Consider the following 20,889-nt stretch of genomic DNA (forward strand, 5'->3'; position numbering starts at 1 on the left):
CCCAGGGCATAAAATTTTAATTAGGAACAATCACGCAGCCTTGAAATGGGAATTGCAAGCAGCAAAAAAAGTCAAGCCATCAATAAAATATTCAATGGCAGAAATGTATTATTGACACAGCCTTTGGAGCAGAGAAAGGCAGGGGAGCCAGAGCAGGTATCGAACCTCACTGGGTGAAATAACACGTGGGGACCTGCACGCTCACCATGCCATTGCACACCCCCCCCCCCCCCCGCCATTGCACACCCCCAGTACCAGGAGGAATATAGGTCACCCGCGGGTGGGAGTTTCCCAAGGTAATAAATGAGTTTGATTAATGCCTCTCCCCACACTGGTGTGCTCCACAGCAGGGAGAGAAGCGTTAATCAAAGTAATTTATCACCTTAGAAAACACAGCTCCCTTTGCAGCAGCTGGGTGATGGTTTATGGGACACAAAATGCCACAGCTTTGTGCTGGAAAAGCAGATACCCCTGAGCCATGGCACTCACCCTAACCCCATGTGTTAAACTTCTGAGAGACACAGCCACGTCACGCTGTCCCCCATCCCACCCATCAGTTCCGAATCCTGCATCCCAGTACTCAGGGCCAAAATCTGCAGTGATGCATATTTTTTAAACCCGTATTTCCTCTACTATTCCCCCGCCCCAAGGCAGACTGATGCTGGTTTGACCTGTCAGATCACGGCTGAGTGGAAGTGACCCACAAAAAGCATCATCAAATATATAAACAGAAGCGCAGGGCAAAAATCCCATGCAAAATCAGAGATTCAGATTAGTTTTCTGCCCTGTTTTTCCCAGTAGGAGGTGCCATAAGCAGTGACTCTTTGGTCTTTATTCCCATCTATTTTGCAGAAGGCAAAGCTACAGGTTTAGCCCCCAAACCAGAAGATCCAGTTTTTAACCTGCGGAGGTCAGCATTTCAGGGCACACAGAGGACTTTGCGCAACATCCCAAATCTGGCCATGTCCAAGGCAAGTGGATTTTCTGAATCTGTTTTTTGGGTGTTTTCCCCCCAAGCAGCACTGAAATGCTCTTTACAACCTCCATCACCCTCTGCTGCTCTTCCTGTCAAGATGGAGTCTCACTTTTAAAAGCAAGAGTCGAAAAAGCTGACCGCAAGAAGCCCCAAAAGGAAGCAAACAGGAGAGAAACTCCTAGATGCGGCTGCACAGAGCAAACAGTTTTACCTCATTTTCCCTGACATATGTGATTTAAGGAGGAGGAAGAAAAAAACTAACAAACAAACCAACCAACCCAAAAGCCCCAAACCCCATGATTCAAAAAAGACAACTCTGAAATTGGATCTCCTCACTGCAGCAGCTCTTCCGTCGTAACTGGTTGTACCAGCACTCTCCCAAGAAAGCATACTTTAATCCTTCAATATCACTTGGCCAACCTGCTGGGCTGCAGTGGCACCTCAAAAAATCAGCTTTGAGAGGGGCACATCCCCAGGGCCCAGAGCCCAGCAGTCTCAGGGGAGACACTGATGGACAGCAAGAGCAGACGTTCTTGCTTGCAGTTATCCAGGGGTAGACAGAGGGGCTTGAAGGTGAATGAGAGGTTCCCCCCTTACCTGCTCATATCTGCAGCCAAGCGCTATCCCCTTCGCCTCCTGTCCTAAAATGCTCCACGCTGCTGCTGTGCATTATTAAAATGCTGCCATGCTTCATCCCAGAGATGGCTGGCCTCTCACCGGAGACAAGCTTCATCTGCTGGTTGTAAAGCACTTTGTGATTTAAAATAAAATAAAAATGAAATAAATAAGAACAAAGGAAAAGAGCAGCATGTGCATAAGATGCATTCAGTCATAAAATACTTACAGCTTCAATTCAGCAAAGGGGAAGAGATGGCTTGGAAATGAAAGAGGTGGCCACAGGGTGCGATGTGCCCATGGGGCACCTGACCAGAAGCCATCAGAGAGGGCTCTCCCAGGCCCACAACAGCACGCGCACACTCACTTTGCTCAAATCCTTTCCCAAAGATTTATTGAAGATGGAAACCGCGGCACACCGGGTTACATTCGTAGGGGAAAGTGGGGTGCCCGAGTCACAGTTTTTGCAGTTTTTGTGTTGAAAACCTTCTCGACAAACCCATCCCCTCCCCAGACCACTTTGGTTTTGCAATTAAAATACAAGGCGACCCACTGGGACAGATGAACAACACCCGAGAGTAACTACTGGCCATCAAGTAGAAAACCAAAATATAAATCAGTGAAATGTGACCAAGTGCACTTTGGTCCTGTTCCCCACCTGCACTGCCACTGGGGAAGGGCTCGTTCAAGGACTGTATTTTAGAAACAAGTTGAAAAATTAAGGGGATTTAAGAAAAAAAAGCCCCTGCTGTGTGCTCCCTGCTCCCCTAAAGCCTGGTCCATGGCACCATGATAAAGGGGTTTCTACTAGAGATTTCTTATAAAAGGGAGGAGCAAAAATTTGTCTTAGAGCTGCTCTTGTGCATCTCCTGTAGCCCATGAAGAGGTTGTGTGTCATGGCCCCATTTCCTGCGGAGAGGTGCTGTAAAATCTGTTAACTTGCTCCATCCAGGTGAGTCTCCAGGCAGGTCTCCACTGCAGCTTTGCTCCCCTAGTCAAAAGAGCAAGGACTTTTCCAAATGGACGATGGGTCTTTTGAGGAAGCTGTGTGGAAAGGGAGCACTGCTGTTTTCTGTTGAATATAGAAAGCTCTCAAAAAATAAAAATAGAATGAGGTTGTTTCCATCCACAGGGAGGAGGGTTGCTTTGTGTTGTTGGTCTCTGGTTTTATTTTACAGTCTGTAAAAATACTCTGGCCGTCCACATCCATTCACAATATAAAGCAGTAAAAAAAAAAAAATATATATATATATATATAAAATATGGTTTATTTATACAGTTACACTTGCAAGGCAATTGATCCTCCACTGGCCAGGCCCTTCTACCTCCAGATGCTCTGCCTGGTTGATACAACTGCAAGACAAGACAAAAACCACCTGAGCAACCCCATCACAGCAGGCAAACAAAAAGGGGAATGGAAAACAGGACGTACGTGAGGGCAAAGCCTGGGCTGGGAGATGGATATGCAGATGCCAGTGCATCTCCTGAGACAGGGGTGGACGTTTTGGGCTGTGAGGAGGACGGCAGTAGGGTCTTGCTGAGCGGATGGTGGTGTGGGTGGGAATGGCATACCAGCATGCAGCCACCATTGCCATGGCAGGCAGGAACATCATAGGTTGCTCTTTTGTGGTACAGGGCTAGGATTAGGATCACAGTAGGTGGGAGGAGTTTTGGAGGAAACTGGTCCCCATGATGGAGCAAAAGTGACTCCTGTATAAGATGGGCGCCAAATCATCCCCATCCTAACCCTAGCAAGGTCTTAGCCCTGGGGGATGCAGGGTGGCAGGAGAGGGGATGCAGAACATTCTCCGCAGCTCCTGGCAGGGCAGAGAGCTGGACCTCCAGCATGAAAGCCCCTGGCAGCAGAACGAAGGCTGCCAGGGTGTAAGCTTTGCTCTTCCTAATGGCATCTATAAATAGCTCTGGCCTCCTGCTCCCAGCACACGCTTGCTCTCTGCAGCCCATTTTGGGCAGCAAAAGCCTTTTCCCGTCCTTCCCACGCATCCTTCCCCATCCCAGCTTGTGCTCCTGGGCACCTGCTGGGACATACGCACCCTCAGGGCTCAGGCTGGACACCAGTGGCTCTGGCAGGGTCCTGGGATGGCTGAGGTGCTGTTTGGTGCTGGCCTGGGGAGGCGAGTCTGTGCCGGTAGTGGGAGGAAAACCTACAGATGGGGAAAAATGCCTGGCTCAGGCTGGGCTTGCACCTCCCCTGTGCTTGCTGGGCACAGCTGCTGCAGTGCTATGGGGCAGCCACATCATCCTCTCTGGGTACTCCAGAGGAGAAGTGACCAGGTCCCTATTTTTCCATGTCACTTTCCACAGGAGCCCCCCCACCATCTCCTTTCACCCTTGTGAGGATGTGGACGTGGCCCCAGGCACCATGCTCACCCATCCCCAACACAAAGAGGTCATCAGTGGCTGGAGCCCATCCCCACCGGCCACAGCCAATGGGGGATGACACTGGCCCTCAGCAACCTTTTTGCCACTGCTGTGGCAGCAGCATGCAACAATGCTGTGAAGGAAAGATCCCTGCAGCTGCCCCAGCCCCCAAAACAGCAATGCAGGATCTGAGCACTGAGCGTGGCTACAAACAACCCCAAGGCTTCAGTGGGGAGGAGGAAGGAGTCCCGGGGCTGGCAAACCTCAGAGACCCCTGGGGTGGGGAGTGAGTGCTGTGCCAGCACCAAAACTCCATTCCTGCTGCCTAACAGCAGTGCCCAGGGCAGAACTGGCCAGCTTTGGGGCTGAACCCTTGGAGGGGGTGCTGACCCCTTTGGAGGGGGAGGCTGGGAGCGGGCAGGAGTCCCCCGGAGCAGCCCCCACGGCCGAGCCGGCAGCAGCGTGCTGACCTCCGTTTCTCCGGTAGGCTGGCAGCTCGCACTGGCTCGGCTCCGGCTGGGCATCCTCCTCGGACCTGGCCTGCAGGACGGTCACCGTGGCCCCCGTCTGCTGAATAAACTGCTGCAAATTACACTGCCTCAGCTCCTTATTTAACTCCTCCAGCTCTTGGGTCTGGGCCTGCAAAACACACACCGAGGGGGAGGACAGGGTGAGCTGCATGTCCCTCCCATGCCCCAAAACCAGCTGGCATACCCACCCCGGGGCTGCTTCCCCTAGCTGGGGCTTACCCTGCCACAGCTAGCAGAGACCTCGGGGGTAGCGTGGCTCAGCCACCCCTCTCTGAGGGCCTGTGGAAAGAAGGGATGAGGAAGGCATTGTTTTGGGAAGGGCCCTGCTTTGCTGCATCTCCACAAGAGGGTGTGAGCAGCCATCAAACTGTGGCCGATGCGGTGCTGGGAGGTGCCAGACACAAATGAAATGCTCAAGACAAGATGCTGGAAGCTCAGCCCCACAGCTGCCATCATCACACTGCGCAGGCCCTTGCACAGTCTGCATGGTCAAAAGGTTTCATGCACAGCCACCATGGGACCTACACTGTCCTATTCCCCTCTGCGACTCCTTTATCCAAGATATTAACCCTTATGCCAACGCCACTGACCCTGCACATGGACCATTTGCTCTGGCACCATTGTCTGTGCGGCAGTGGGGTGATGCTGTGCTTCCTGTGCACCAGCCAGGAGGAGTTCCAGCCCAGATGCAGCTTGCACAAGGTCAAGCTGCATTTGTGTGGGACCCTGTGCTGGCTGGGTAAGAGCAGTGGTGTCCCCCTGACAGTGGTTACTGCCACTGAGCCACCTCCATGCACCCAGCCCCACGCTTATCAGCCAGGTGTGGCAAGACCAACCCCACACAACCCATCAGCCCCCAGGCTGCTGGAAGGCTGGTCCCGTCACCTCCCAAAGGTCATACCACCCCATGGGGCTGCTTGACCTGGTCCTATCTACCTGCAGATTCCTTTCAGCTTCCTCCAGGGCTTTCTCCACACTGGCAAGGTTGCTCTCCAGCTGGGTCCCTTGCTTGACCTTGGCCTCTAGGTCCCTTTTCATCTTGGCAGCCATGTCCTCCAGCTCTGTGGGGCTGGGCACAGGGATCTCCTTCCCCCTCTTGGCTCTCTCTGCCATCTCCCACTGGATCTCCTGCTGCAGGGCTTCAGTCCGGGCACTCAGCTCATAGATCCTCTGGGTGTACTCCTCCAGACTGGCCCGGAGGCTCCTAACGCGCTCCTGCCGCTCCCGCTCGCACTCCTTTTCCAGCCGGAGCTCAGTTTGCCAAAACTCCTCCTCACCCAGCTCTGTCTCATTCCTCCGCACCAGGTGCTCTAGGTAGAGGATCTCATCCTCCTGACCCGTGAATCGGCCACGCTCCCAGAGCCGTAGGTCCATCTCCAGGGTGTCCCCATGGGCCTCCAAGGAATGCAGCTGCTCCTGCTGCCGCAGCACCCTCCTAAACAGCTCCTCCTTGGAGGGTTGGAGGACCCCACTGCCCTCCAAATCCATCCTTTCCCGTGCTTGGTGCCTCCAGCGGCTCATGGCAAATGGGTCACCTGCAGGACCCAAGTTGAAGGTCATGGATTTTTTTGGCTCCCGGGAACGGGGTGCATCCGTGCTGGCAGGCCTGGGCTTGATGGGCAAGCTGGCCCGGATGAACGTCCTCTCGGGGGCTTGGGGAGCACCCTCTGAGGAGGGCCGCTCAGCCATGCTGGGGCCTGTCCGACGCAGCACAAACTGCACGTCGTTGGCATACTGCCCACATTTGGCCAGCGACTCCAAGGGGCACTCCAGTGGCAGCAGCTGCCGCTCCTTCTCCCGCAGCTTCTGCACCAGCACATAGCGGCCCGTCTGACCTGCCGGGAGGAGGTGAGCATGTCAGACTGGGAAAGCCATGGCCAGCAGTGATGTACTGAGGCTTCTGACACCCCCAGATCAGGACCCCTACCCACCCAAGGTCTCCTCTTCCCAGGAAGCACCTGCAAAAGGTCATCCCTCCTCGCCCAGCAGATGGACATGGCTCACCTATGGCCCGCGCCAAGGCGATAACCACTTCTTGGCAGGTGGTTTGCTCCGAGACACCACAGACAACCCTCTGGATCCCATCCACCCAGACCTTCAGCTCCATCCCCACGGCTGCCGGGTCTCAGGTGCACTAGGTCATTGCAGGATGGGTGGTCTGTAGGGAGAAAAGAAACCAGGTTTCCATCCCAAGCTTCCAATGAGGAACATGAGAAGCTTTACGAGCAATGTCAATGATCATCTTTTAACACCAGCATCCCTTAAGGTGCATTCTAGACCAAGCAGTTGCTCGCTGCTGCCCTCCTTCAGTCTGCAGCTCAGTCTGCAGCTCACCCTGTACACAGACTGCACATTTGTTGATTTTATTAGAACACTGGTGTTTACCTGCAAAAAAAGAGAAAGTTGTTTGATTTTTTTGCTTCTCATGCTTAAGCAGGGGGTTCAAATCTTCCTGCGGTGGAAAATGATGGGGTTTGTGGGTTTGTGTGCCTGCATGGTGCCCAGAAGAAGATGCCCAGGTTATTTCAGCTGCAAGCACAGATCTTTAACAGGTTTGTTGGACTTTCACTGTGATTTCTCTTACAATTTAGCAGCACAGCACCAAACAATAGTAGAAAAGGCAGAGAAACCACTGGCTGCACACGCTCGCAATGGGATATTGAGAGAAGGTGCAGGCAGTGCACATTTTAAACTATTTATATCCATCTCAATTTATCAGAGAGTTTAATTAAGACATTGATTGAGATTAATTGATTAAGAGATTAAAATAAAGCCTCTTTCTGCACAAAACCAGAGGTAGTGTTTGGGAGAGGGAGCCAGGCAAAGCCCGGGATCCCGGGGGATGCTCTACCAGCGCTGGTGCCCAGCCTGACTGCCACCCAGCAGTTACTTGTCCTGTGTTAGCCCGGGTGCACCCAACTCCTGCCTCTTCCAGCAGCTCAACAACTGCAAAAGCCTTCAAAAAAAAAAAAAAACACCAAAAAGCCCCTAATAAAAAAAAAAAAAAAGCAGAAACTGTAAAGGACTCAGATATTTGAGCTTATGGTGTTTTCAAACACTGTGCAAACAAAGATGTACATTTCCTCCCCCTATAACACTCTCTTTTTCTAGCATTGGGCTCATCTGAAAGCCATAAGCAGAGGGCTGTATACAGGAGATTCTCAGGCCCTCTGTTTGGAGGGTCCCAAACCACTTTCCCAACCTATCCCGGCTGGTTGCAGCCTCTCCATCCCTCAGCTGCAGCTCTCCCAAGTTTGTAGTCAGGCTGCAAGGAAATTTGGCCTCAGGTTAAACACCACTTCTTGCTTGCTGCCTGCTTGAGTAACCGAAGGGAGGGCTTGAAGGGTCTCATTCCCAGCGATGAGGGAGTTTAGCCATAACATGAGAAAACAAGGAGAAACCAGGGAAGACGCCACTTGTCGAGGCCACTGCCCATAGATGCCACCCCCCCTGCTCACCTCTGGAAGGTGGGCACGGAGTGGCTGCCACAAATACCTTGGTGCTGAGTTCATGTTTGCCTTGGCTGGGTGGCTGGGGAAAACCAGTGGGGGAGAAGGGCACCGTGTGCTCAGCTGCTCTCCCTGTGAGCCCAAACCCCCTCAGATTTGCAAGGTTCAGCCCAATTTCATCCCAAAGCTGGGCTTTGTCACCACTCCCCACACCCTGCGCATTCAAAGCCACAAGTGGCCCCTGGTGCAGAGCAAAGTCCAAGCACCTCCACGGCACCACCCAGCTCACCCTGAAGCCACTGGTTCCTCCCAACACAGCACCCTAATGCCAAATCTGGGGTGGCAAAGCATACTGGTGAGCAGCACCCCCACCCCAGCCAGGGACCCTGTCAGCATCAAACCCAGCTTTTCCTGCCCCGACCCCAGGGGGAGGCCAGGAGCTTGGAAAGAAATAAGAAAGCAATAACCCAGGTGTGGCACAGCCTTACCTAGCCTGGAAGTTCCAGAGGCTGCTGTACGCTGCTGGGTGTGGGAGCAGGATGCCTGCTGGCACACCAGTCCCAGGCACCTGCCTGGGTTCAAACCCAGCACCAACCTCTGGCCCCACCTTGATGATCATTTACCAGCAGCACCGCTGCCAAAGAGCTGGGAGCAGCAGTTTCTGTCCTGATACAGGGGAAAGCACCCAAAAAGCAGCTGGTGCACCTCTCCCAGACACATCCCCAGGCATCTGAAAATCCAGTCGTTTTTATTACTATGTCCTTAAATTCTAGCAAGCACAGGACAGCCCTGTTAACCAATTGCTCACCATAACCCAAGTTTTCCTTGGGGGTTGCTGTCTCCAGCTCATAGCCAGATAGGAGATGTTACCTGCCCCCTTGCAAGGGTGTGGTAAATATGGCTGGGAGCTGCTGCCTCCTCAGCCTGCCCTCCTCACCTCTTCCAGGGCAGGATCATAGAATGGTTTGGGTTGGAAGGGACCTTAAAAATCATCCCGTTCCAACCCCCCTGCCACAGGCAGGGACACCTTCCACTAGACCAGGGTGCTCAAAGCCCTGTCCAACCTGGCCCTGAACACTGTCAGGGATGGGGCAGCCACAGCTTCTCTGGGCACCCTGTGCCAGGTTGTCACCACCCTCGTCATGAAAAATTTAAGGATCTGCTCCCCCCAGCCCACCCAAACCCAGCCCAGCTGCCCCTCTTCCCTCAAAGGCCTGGCCCTCATGGAGGAGCGGATGGGATGAAAGCTCATCCTCATCTGGGAGGACAGCAATGTGCCCTGCACACATCACAACCTACATGCAGCATCTTGTCTCCAGTAACCTACCACACCAGCATCACCTCTGCTGTAGCCCCACTCAGCTCTTTACCATCACTTCTAAAATAATAAGCAGCTGGGGGGCACTGTTCCTCCATTTGCAAACATGACCCTCCTCTCTCCAAGCTTTACTGCCGACCCCCTGCTTTAATTAGCAAGTGTCTTTGTTACACCACCAGGTAGCAAAATGGGCTCTTGGTTTTTGTACAAGAAACACTTTTCTACAGGAAGCAGCACTTCTCAGCAGAAGGACAATTTCCAGCTGCCTCTGTTTGTAGCTGCCCTAGGAGGTCACTTTGACCATGAACCAGAAGTGCAGGCAGCTGCCGGGTCCTGCTGGCTGTCCCAGAAACAGCACAGGGAAGTAAGCAGGTGGCTGTAGGCATCAGGAAGCATCCCAAAAGCTGCTCTCATTTTATTCTTATAACCCCCCTCCGTAGATTTATAAATAACTTTATTGGAAACAGATTAACAAAGTGACTTTCTGCTCCCTTCCCCATGCAATGGGTCCTAAAATTGAGGGTAAGGATGATTCCACAATTACACCAAATTTCCTAACTGGGAGTTGGAAATTTCAAATGCTGACACTGGCAGGGGGGGCGAAGGGTTTTGTTTTTTTTTTTTTTTGGTTGTTGTTAGTGCTTTTTAATTAACAATCTCAGATCCTGCAGCTTTATTCTCTTTCCTGGCACTGCCATCTCCCAATCTCCCTGAAGCTGTCAGGCTGAAGAGGAGCTGAAGGAGCATTCCTGCATGTGCAGGAGAGGGATGCACATTGTGCACAGCTCCTGCAAACCACCACCCTAATGGCTGCCAGGACTCACAAGGGTTTGGTGGCGTCCCAGAACCTGAAATAATATATGGCCAGCTCAGAAAACTGGCCAGCCATCCTCCTTACACAAGTGAGGACCACAAACAGTTTGCAGGGACTCCCCCAACATCCTACACAGGAATTCTGAGAAGCTGAGACAGCACCTTCCAGCCAAGGATTGCAAACACTTCGCAAACACTCAGAAGAAAAAAGAATCATATTTGCTTAGGAGGAAAAAAACCTACCAGTTTTGCACGCAACAGCATAGCCAGCTGCAACCCAAATCCCAAAGCATCCCAAATGCCTCTTGGCTGCATCCCAAACATCTCTAACAGACCTCCTAACAAGTACTGTCTGGTACCAGCATGCAGGTTTTGAGCCAAGCATCCCACCAGTGCTGAGGTTTCACCCATTTTGGGGAGTTCACTTGGTACGTCCACCCTGGCAGAGGGCTGGGTACAACACTGGGCAGGCAGGAAGCACAGTGAGAGCTTCCCAGCAAGCCTAATTAAAACTGCAAAATCCAGAAGACTAGAACCCTTTCATGCCAGGGTTTGGGCTGGGGTAATAAGAACTCATAACTAATAAATAAAGATGTATTTGTACTTGAGAGCAGGCTATGATGAGCTCACCATCCAAAGAGGATGAAGGTGTCTACGGGGCCAGCAGCAGTCCATCCCTTTGGATGTGCTCCAGGCAGATGCTGGGGTACTCTTGGTCATTTCATTCCTGCTTTGAACCTGACCCTCTCACTCCTCTCCTGCCCTGTGCTGGGGGTATGCTCATCCCAGCTGTATGCAGACACATAGGTAAAGAAAAAACCCCAATACATGAGTAAACAGCAAGTGATGAGGGGAGGAGTCACTCATGCCACCATCCTGCAGGCTGGTTCTGACTCACCGCCTGGGATCAGCTGCTGTGGTGATGCATCCAACAGCTATTTAATGCTTCCTGAGGTCTCTCCCTGCCCCAAGCACAGACACCAAAGGGAAGAGATGGTACTTGCCCACATGCTGAAACCTTCAAGTGGGACAGAAGCCTTGCCATTACTCAGGTGTGGAGAGGTGACCCAACATCAAGAAGATCCCCCTGATGGTGCTCATCCTGCAGCAGGTTGGAGGTGATGGGTCTTCATCCAGGGTCTCCTCCAGCCCATTGACAGTGTCCTCCCCTCTTAGGTCCGTCTTTTGGAGTGGTATCACCTGCCCTTGGCTGGGCTGTTGCAGGGATAGAGCAGCTCTGCTGAGCTTTCTAGACCATGTCCATTCCAGGCCAGAAGGTGACCAGAGTCAAAGCTTGAGGCCGTCACCAAGGGTTGACACCACTGGCAGGTTCAATGCTGGGCAAAGATCAGCCACAGCAAAGCTTGACACTGTGGCTCCTCCTGGTCTGGCAGGTCCCACGCTGGGTAGAGACGATCATCCACAGCTCTGTGCAGCAGAATCTGGCTACCACTGATGGTTGCTGCCACTGCAGCAGGGAGCACCTGGCAGAGCCCTGCCTGCAGCATTGTGGTGCAGGACCTTTCCACAGTGCCATGTTCATCCTGAGGATGCTGGCTCTGGAATCCCAAGCAGACACCATCTCATAGCCTAGTGCAAAGCAGCCAAAAAGAGGTCATCATCATCTGCTGTGTGGAGGCCATGAGGGTGCACGCAGGACACAGGCACAGGGCTCCAGCCTGGGGCAGCAAATGGGTTACTTTATTCACATGCAAAGAGCTGACAGGGGTTAAACAAGCTCAAGAGGTGACAAACAAGTCCTACCAGAGCAGTCACAGCCCAGAGAGGCAGCATCCTGTCACAGGGAGGGCGTGCAAGTGTTACTCACCCCACAGGCCTATGCAAGGTGGCCACAAGCACCCAGGAGCAAGGAAGCAGCAGGCACAGGGCTCTAATTCACACCCAAATGTCTTATTTAGGGGTAGCCATAATAATCCCTGCATCCGTGGTCCACCCATCATGTCCCATCCAGTTCCCTGATCTGCGACAGCATGCCTGACAGCAAGTCCTACAAATCAGCAAGTACTGAAATCGGTAATTTTAAAACCACAAGGACTTTGAGAACTCCACTTTTTTCTCCTCCTTCTGCTGGAGAAGCCCCAGCTGGGGACAGGGATTACCACTGCAAATGTACCCTGAAGGTGCAGCTTTACCAGAAAGGTGCAGATAGATCCCAACCCACATGCACCCCCAGGCTCTGTTGCACTTTGATAGCAAGCAGTTTCTGCTGGAAGCATCTTACGATGCATAACACACACTTAGCATCTCCAGAAGTTACATTCATGTTTCAAAGGCTTTTTGAAGCTGAAGCAGATTGAATGGCCAAGACCAGGAAAACAACATCTTGTGGCACTTGCATTGCCAAGAAACATCCCTTGAGCTTGAAGCCACGGATCACTGTCGAAGTCCCCTGGCATCCCAAGGCAGACATGTCCCATGCATTAGGATCTTGCAGGAAATGCCTGAAGAGGCAGATTTCTGGAGAGCCATAAGCACCACACCAGCAACCCCCCATTAAGAGCAAATTGGAGGGCTAGGTATTTTCTGCTCCACTTCCTCCCCAAAATTACAGTCCCATGTTAACATGCCCAGGGTGTACAGGCAAACCTGGCCAATGCTGAGCAGGGTGGGAAGAGCCAGAGGCAAATCCTAATCCTGCCCTGCACTATGATGCAGGATGGTGACTGGCCTTGGGGTGATGGCCTTTCACAGGGATTTAGGGCAGGGAGGTTCATAACCCAGGTAATGCAGAAGCAGCTCACCCCATCCCAGCTCTGCCTGCAGAGACTTCTCTCACAATTTTTTCCACCCAGGCTTTTGGCTCTGCTACAGCATTAGACCTATATGAAGGCTTCAGAAACAGCACTGGGAAGGAGCTAGGGGACCTTTTTCCCCTGTCTTAAGCCACAGTTGGTGACCATGGCAGGCAAGTATCGAGAGCCATGTTGAAACATCAAGGATTGTGGGCAGCAGTGACATGTCAGGGATGTTTACTAGCCAGTCCACTTCACAAATTAGCAACCAACTAAAAGCTCATTATAAATTAAAAGAAGCAAAAAAAAACCAAACCAAAACAAACCCTTCACCTAGTGCACACACTCATGTTACAGCTTTCCAGCCTGGAAGGGGAAGGATCATCTTCCTCACCTTATTGCATTGTATTTCTCCCTTGAAGCACTACTGTCCACAGTGGGAGTAGAGCTGGCAAGGCTGGCTAGTACAGTCTGCTGTAAAGATGAAGGTTTGCAAGGGACACATCAGCAGCACCTGCTGTTGCTGTAATCATTACCATCAACCATAGATGCGTGAGAGAAGAGCAACTTCATGGAAACAGCCGAGAGTAAATTCATAGTTTCTTCTCAATGGGGTGAAGCAAAATTAACAATGTTTATCTTAGAGGGGAAAGAGGAAAGGCTTTTGCACTACCACTCTCCTTTTTTCTTGTGCAATTGAACCTGCCCAGGAAGGGCTGGGGAAGTGTTTGGGTGCCCAGCTCCCAGCACAAGGGCAAACTGTAGGTACACAGGCTGAGTGTAGGTACCTTTGGGCTCTAGGCTGACCTAGATTAGGCTTGAGGATTAGGGCTTGTACTTGAAAACCTTTCAGGGTTGAGTCCACCCCACAATTTTTCCATAAAACTATCGCTTCATAGTTCCAGGCACTGCTGCACTGAGCAGCCACGGCCCAGCTGCGAGCCCCAGCACAGCAGCGCTGGGATGCCCAAATGCTCATTGTCTTCACAATCCAGTTTCTAAAAGCCAGGCTCTGAGGGGTATTTGCCAGACCATCCGCATGCAAACACAACCCCTCCACATATCTGCCAGCAGGTCCAGCATCTCTGTAGCATTCATCTTCCACAGCAGTCATCAGGGAAAGCATGGTGCAGTTTGTGATTATTCTCCTGTTATTATAAACAGCCCATTCCCTAAGTCAGAAAACAGCTTATTTTTCTCATCACACAGGAGAAATGCTGCAGATCTGGAGATGCAAGAGCCTGTTCAAGCCTTGGAAACAGTCTGAAATACCCAGAGTACCTGCTTTCTCCTCCCCAGCCAAAGATGGGAATTATTTCAACTTTCTGCAAATTTCCCCTTCCCCAATCCAAGGGTGAGGACAAAATGGGGAAAACTGAATCAATGATCTATTTTTCTCAGTGCCTCCAAAAAGCCAGAAATGACCCTCAAAATGCAGCTTGTGATGCTTGCCTGGTCCAGCCCAGAGGATGAGGTACACCTTGGCCACCTACAAGCCAAGCAGAGACAAGCACTGACCTGCTGCTCTCCCTGTCTCATCTCAAAGCGATCAAGGATTTTATTTCCATAGGATTACAGGAAATTTCAGGCTCTGCACCTCTCCTCTGAGTAGAGCCAGAAAAAGCCAAAGGGCCCACAAGTATTCTCCTCCTTGACCAGCCTTCCAGCCTCCTTCAGAACAGCTGTCATCAACCAGCAGCAAACCTCTTTCCACTCCAATTCTCATCCTAGGGGAGAGGGTAATTAACAATTTAGCAAGTGCAAAACTGGGGATAAACCTTACGGATTTTGTTTTCCATTTCCAGAATAGCTTTCAGGTTCCTACCCCGCCTTGGAAAGTGGTCACACACACTGCTGGGTCTCCAGAAAAGAGGATTCACTGATGAATATGCAGGTGCATGCTGCCGCAGATATTTATTTATAACTTTGTAGGATTAAAAAAGCCTTTAATGACCATTTGCCAAGAGCTGAAATCACTCCTTTCTCTCACACACAGAGGCAGAGTCAAATAAAGAAGAGACCCAGAACTAATCCAAGCTGAAACCTTTGATAAGACACTTGGGTATTTTAGAGATCTCTGCTTTCATGCTACCTGGCACATGATTAATTAGGCAGAGGTGCTATCAATCCCTGCCTGAACCCACCCAGAGATAATAAGCCCTTTAAAGCACTAAAATGGAGGCATATCTCTGGAGAAGCAACTCAATCCTCTATCTGGCACTAAAATACAAGGAGCCATCTATCCGGGAGAGTGGTACAAGTCACTGTCCTTCAATAAGTGATGGATATCATGTCTGCATGACAAACTTTAACCCCTGAAATCACCTTGCTGGGAGGTGGCAAACCTCTGGCTGAAAGGGTTTTGATGCTGGCAAAGGTCTCCATCTCCTGCTCCACACATAGGTGTCCTCCTTACAAATGCTGGTGGTCAAGGGCTCCACTGGCACTTGGTGTTACCTGGAAGACCAAGATGGGATAGAAACTGGTGCCAGGAACTGCACTGGCCCTCTTGCCTGCATGGAGAGGGAGATGCTATAAAAATATCTTGTGTTTTCCAGAAGGATTGAGGAGCTTAATCCTCATGAAACTCATGCTCACCTGGGGTTGCTTTGGGGAAATTCAGCCTTTTGAACCTCCTACCCCAACTTCTTTAAGCTCCCAGCAGGTCATTAAAAAGCCAAATGAATTCAAATAGGACAACACCAAGTCCAATGTCACATCCTAGGCAATCCTCAAACTGCATTAAAACACTCCAATAATTACTTAAGGTGGAGTAGATTTGAGGGACAACTAATCCTCAGCGTGCAGCATCTCGAAGATGCAAAGCTATGTTGTTTCTAGCGCATCTAATTCTGAATCCCAGGGATATTTCCCTGCCAGAGTGGGAGAGCAAACATCCTTTCACAATGTGAGATCCTGATTTTGCAAAACTCTTAAGAGATTAGAAAGAGCAACAGGAGAAGAACAAAAACCCACAACCACAAAAAAAGCCAAACAAATAAACCCTACAGGAATCCTTTCCACAGTACAAATTCCTGTGAGACACAGCTTTCTTCCCCACCAATGGTAGTGCAGATGGGAATACCTTGGACCAGGTAGGATGTGGCACAACTTGGTGCCCAGACTGGGTTAGCCCTGTGAAAGCCTCACCGAGCCACCCCTTTGGGATGGGACCCTGAGGACACGACAAGTTGCCCCGGGAAAGCTCTGTCCCAGAGGAATGAGGCCAAGGAGGAGAGAAGGAAGGGACCTGGAGCAAGCCTAGGAAATACCTGACTTTCTACATTCACAAACCATTAATCAAAGACCTGGGCATACTGGTCAAGGAGACCAAAAGCTACTTCCTGACAATTAAGCTCAAGTTTTCCCTCAGAGAGGCAAGGGGTGCATCACATTGCAGGAACTAGCCAGCACCAATCACAACATGCTATGAGGAAAAAGCCTGGTCCACCCAGCTTTCCCACAGCAGGTATGCTTGGCTCTTTGCAGAGAGGAGCACTGCCACCTCCCAAAACTGCCAGAACTTGAGGAAAAAAGTAAAAATCAGCAAGTGAAAACAGCAACCTCAGCAACTCCAACAAAACCAACCCAACCCATTTTTATTCTTATCTAGATATGTCTGTGGTGTTCACTCAACACCCTGCGCACCACCAACTGCCTCAGGCAAGTATCCAGAGGTAGAGACCAGCTCCCTGCTGCATGCTCACACCTCCCAGGGAAGGCAATATTCCCAGCAGGAATCATTAAACAAGCAAGAGCTTCCACCCCTTGCCAATGGCTTCCCCATGCTGGCAGGAAGAGCAGGGAGCAAAGGGGAGGCTGCCTCTCATCAGGATTCTCTGCTGACACAGCTACTCATCTATAGGATGCTATAGGTGCCTCTAAAGTTCCTGTGCTCAGGAGCACAGTGCTAGGTCTAACAACATGGGGGACCTCCAAGGGGACCCTAATACATGGTGGCATACCCTGCATTCCTCCGCCCCCCCCCCCCCTTTTTTTTTTTTTTTGTCTTATTGTAGATGACTAGCCTGGGGCATCTGGAAGCACCTCAGCCCTCAAGAAAGTGCTGACTCCAGTCCACAAAAAGGCAGATAATCAGCTGCTTTTAGACACTCATGAGCTTGGCATCTGAAAAATGGAAGGGCATGAAATTGTTAGCAATCATTTACAATAATAGGATTTTGTTAAAATCTTTCCATGGAGACACGCTTATGCCTTAATTTGACTACAAGGGCATAGACAAGTTGGGACAGATCACAGAATATCCCTTAAAAAGATGCTCTTAGAAACAATGCATACAAACAGAGCTAATACTTAAAACATCCCTCACGCCTTTATTTAAACTCGGGCACGGTGCAACCCATCTCCAAGCATCACCTGGACTTCTTCCTAGCTCACCACAGCACCCGACATCACAGACTCTGCTCTGAAACCTTGGCACGCACACCATGGCCTCCCAGCCAGGGAGGATTAACCACTTGTCTGAATTTGGTCCCAAAGCATACAGCAGAATGGCTCGGGTCACTTGCAAGCCACCACTGGAGGTTTATTCCATAGCACAGAACACACACAGGACAGGGCAGAGAGATCTTTAAAACATGGATGAGATGAACCAGTAGGGCAATACTTGTCTGCAGCGCATGGCAATGGTGAAGGCAACCACGACACGTCTCCACTATAGAGGTGGACAACGCAAACATTGTCGAAGCACACCAGCTCCCATTTTACCTTCAGTCCCCAAAATACTTCATCACAGATGCTCCTCTATTTGCCTAGGTGCAGTAAATCGTGCATCTTCAGCAATTACACCACACTACCTCTTTGGGGCAAGTCATGTTTCAAAGAGCAGGCACAGGAGCACCCTGGGATGACTCAGACCAGCCACTGCCACATGGCTTTGGCCAGCCACCACTTGCTGCCAAAAGGTTTGGTCAAGCCTGGCGAGCTCCCCAGCATGCTCACTGGGGCCTGCAGGTACCCAAAGCTGCAGGGCGCCTGAACACAGCCCTAACTTTTTCTTAAGCATAAGGATAAGGTATTTAAAATAAATCAGGCTTAATTCTTAAGCTGGTCTATTATCTCATGGTCAGACTGTTGAACAGATCCCCCCCCTTCAAGCCTTGCATAAAGCTAACTCCCACATCTCTCTTGCACTCATTCGCAAAGAGTCTTAATTTTGAGAGCAACTGGCACACACTTGCTAGGAGATTTCAAGAGTGCAGAACTCCTGGACTCACAGTGCTCAATGCTGTGGGGTGCTGGGCACCTGCAGGCTCTGCAAGTTGTAGTGCTCCCTGGCCTGTGAAAAGGTGGAAGAAAGGTTTTAGGAAGATGCAGGCACCTGGGGGTGGGTGGGGGGTGCTTCTTGATTTCCATGCTATTTCTTTTGAGAGGGTATAGAGAAGCCAGCAGAGCTATGGTGAGAGGGAGACCAGGCACTGTTCTCAGGCTCTCCCAACAGATAACCGGTACATAACCAAGAAGTGGGAGGATTCCTGGCATTCCAGCTGCACCAGCAGAAAGTAAGAGCAAGCCCCCCTTCCCCGAAACCCCTTCCCAAGCAGAGACTGCCAGCACTGCCCGGTAAGGAAGGCAAGCAGCATTGAGATATGCTTCTTGCTCATAACCACTACAGACAGAGCATGTGCACACATGCATTTGCTCTCTTCTCCCTAGGAAGAGCTGCAGTTCTTGCTGCACAAGAAGCACGGCCCCACACAGCTACACTGCAAGATGAGCTGACAACTGCATGTAGCATCCATGTCCCATCCTGGCTGGATCCAGTGCCCCACCATTTGACAGCCGAGCTCTGATATTCATGCTGCCACACGTTCTGGGGCTCGGCGCCTGCCCGGCAAGTCTCAGCAGAGCACCAAGCCAGGGCCCGCAAATGTGCCGTTAGCACCGGCACCCCTGGGAACCGGCCCTGGCTTACTGCGACGAGCACCCACAGCTCCCATCTCACCTCCTTGAATCATTTCTCATCCATTTTCACCTGCCTTTTCCTCATTTCTCCTGAAATCAGCCATCCAGAGGTAAGTGCCACGGGCTTTGCTGGAGGCAGCAGCTCTGAGTGCAAGGTGCATGCCCCCTTTCTCCATGTAATGCCACCCTCAAATCCACGTTTGGGTTTTTAACCTGCCATTGGGATTTTAACATGCAATTACAAAGTGCTGTTACAGGGCAGGAAAAAAAAACAGGGAGAGGAGCTTGCTCTCCCACCAGCAGCGGGCCACAAGCAGAGTTACGAAACAACCTGCTGGCAGAGTTCACAGAAGGTATCAGAAGTATGCAGTGAGGAGCCAGGCTCTTATCGAGGAATTTAACCCCTCTCCTCAGGGAGCTGGAGACGTCTCTGAATGGGGGGAGGATGGACAGCTTTACCCTGTGGATGCAGACTACGAGAGGAGGCTCCTGGCACGGGTAGCTGAGACATGACACCACTTCGGCTGCTCTTCCACCGTGGGCTCTGGCAAGCATTTTCAGTGCTAAGAGGGACCGTGATGCTGCTCCTTCAAGTGGGGCTTGGGTGGGCCATATCGGTGGCAAAGCTCCCGGTGCAAAACCATTCAGTGCTCGACCGACTCGGACACAAGCAGCACAGCACTGGGCAGGTAGCACAAGCACTCGAGGTCTTGTAATGCTGAACGCTGCTCCCAGTCACCCCAGCCCGGGCTCTCGTTAATGGATTTGGGGTTTCTGCAGGGGTACTCTGCCCCGAAGTCACCTCCTCGCCACCCTTGCCCCGCTCCGTACACCCGGGCACATCGTGGCGCTTCACAGCCCCCACAGGATGGGGCTATCACCGACGACGGTGGGTCCTACCAGGCGGGCGACGCGCCTGCTGTCCCCGTGGCGGGGGGAGGGGGGGTGGCTCGGTACGAGGAGACCCCTCCGCCGCAGCAGCCACCCTTCCCGGGGCTGCTCCCCGGGGTGCCGGCCCGGCTGCGGACAGGGCCTCGCCGCGTCCAGGTACCGCAAAGCAGCGGCGGCCCCTCGCCGAGAGGCCCGACCAGGCCCCACCGCACCGGTGCGCACTCACCTGCCGCCGGTCCAGCTACGGCTACGCGGCTGCAGTTCCGCTCTTCTGAGGCGGCCGCTCCCCTCCGGCCCAGCCTGGCCCCTCCGCTCCGCAGCGCGGAGCCGCAGCAACCCGCAGCTCCGCCGCCACAGCCCTTCCCGCCCCGCGCCCGGCCCCCAGCCCCGCCCCCGCCAGGTGAGACACGCCCCCTCCTCATGCCACGCCCCCCCAGCAGGTGAGCCCGGTCCCCCCCTCCCCCGCTCCCAGCACCCCAAGTCCTGCAGGATCCTGGATGCTGGGAAAGGAAATCGCTGATTCTCTTTTCCTTGTAACAAAAAAGTATCAAATTCTTATTTTTTAATAAAAACCTTCTTAAATTCTTATATTTTTGAAGTCTTGAATGCTCCCATCTTTTTACCAAAAAGAACTCTTAAATTCTCCTTCCCCCCCCCCCCCCCAAAGGCTTAAATTCTCCTTTTAAAAATCCTCACTTTTTTAAAAAAATAATGCTTTAAATTCTCCTTCCATTTAAAAAAGAGGTCATAAATTCTCTTAAAAATAATAATAAAAAAAAAGACTTAAATCATTATTATGTATTTTTAAAAGACATCTCAAATTCTCCTTTTTTAGTAAGAAAACCAACCAAAGCCCCGCAGGGCCATGCAGACAGGCTAATTTCCTTCTGGAAGCGCTCAGCTGTACCTAAAAGCCAGTGCCTGTCCGGTGGCAGGGCCCAGGACTCCACCTGCCTCAGCAGGAGGCAACCCCTTTTCACAGAAGGAGAGCTCAGCCTGAGCCAGGAGATGGACATAGCTCCTGCACCCAGTGCCCTTCAGCTGTCCAGCGGCTTTGAACGTCCTAAAACTGCAGAGAGGAGATGGGAGGGAGACCGGTTCAGCCGGTCTGGGAAGAAGCAGGTGCCTGCTGCCGTGTCTGAGGCTTTGGAAACTCCTCACCTCCTCCCTCCACCTGCTTTTCCCATCCTAGCTCCCCAGAAACCCACCCAAAAGCTCCTCATGCCTTGCATGACAA

General features: G+C 51.7%; 1 protein-coding gene across 5 annotated transcripts; it reads right to left on the minus strand.

The window, feature by feature from the left end:
• Positions 1 to 1,970: 1,970 nt before the first annotated feature.
• Positions 1,971 to 19,953, minus strand: LOC130601020 (ras association domain-containing protein 8-like). 5 transcript variants are annotated; one of them, XM_057412808.1, is made up of 6 exons: positions 8,441 to 8,703; positions 6,508 to 6,661; positions 5,440 to 6,338; positions 4,444 to 4,612; positions 3,646 to 3,756; positions 2,842 to 2,944 (listed from the first exon to the last, which is right to left on the minus strand). In XM_057412808.1, exons 2-6 carry the CDS (start codon positions 6,608 to 6,610, stop codon positions 2,913 to 2,915), a joined length of 1,314 nt encoding a protein of 437 aa, XP_057268791.1. In that variant the 5' UTR covers positions 6,611 to 6,661; positions 8,441 to 8,703; the 3' UTR covers positions 2,842 to 2,912. The 5 variants fall into 5 exon arrangements, with proteins under 5 accessions (XP_057268792.1, XP_057268791.1, XP_057268793.1 ...); XM_057412810.1 differs by lacking the exon at positions 4,444 to 4,612 and having other exon boundaries at positions 8,441 to 8,706; XM_057412809.1 differs by lacking the exons at positions 3,646 to 3,756; positions 4,444 to 4,612 and having other exon boundaries at positions 1,971 to 2,944; positions 8,441 to 8,712.
• Between the last annotated feature and the right edge of the window lie 936 nt (positions 19,954 to 20,889).

This window comes from Pezoporus wallicus, unplaced genomic scaffold (genome assembly GCF_028554395.1).
Source record: "Pezoporus wallicus isolate ANWC-B61680 ecotype Strahan unplaced genomic scaffold, APGP_CSIRO_Pwel_v1 scaffold_6885, whole genome shotgun sequence".
NCBI classification, from domain to species: domain Eukaryota; kingdom Metazoa; phylum Chordata; class Aves; order Psittaciformes; family Psittacidae; genus Pezoporus; species Pezoporus wallicus.

What these genes read in the sequence shown, in the direction of transcription:
- LOC130601020 (XM_057412807.1), bottom strand. Translation starts at nt 6,610, where the DNA reads ATGGAGCTGAAGGTCTGGGTGGATGGGATCCAGAGGGTTGTCTGTGGT. An exon ending in CGCCTTGGCGCGGGCCATAG is followed by an intron (nt 6,339 to 6,507) that starts GTGAGCCATGTC and finishes TCCTCCCGGCAG; the next exon opens with GTCAGACGGGCCGCTATGTG. An exon ending in AAGCTGAAAGGAATCTGCAG is followed by an intron (nt 4,613 to 5,439) that starts GTAGATAGGACC and finishes TGTGTTTTGCAG; the next exon opens with GCCCAGACCCAAGAGCTGGA.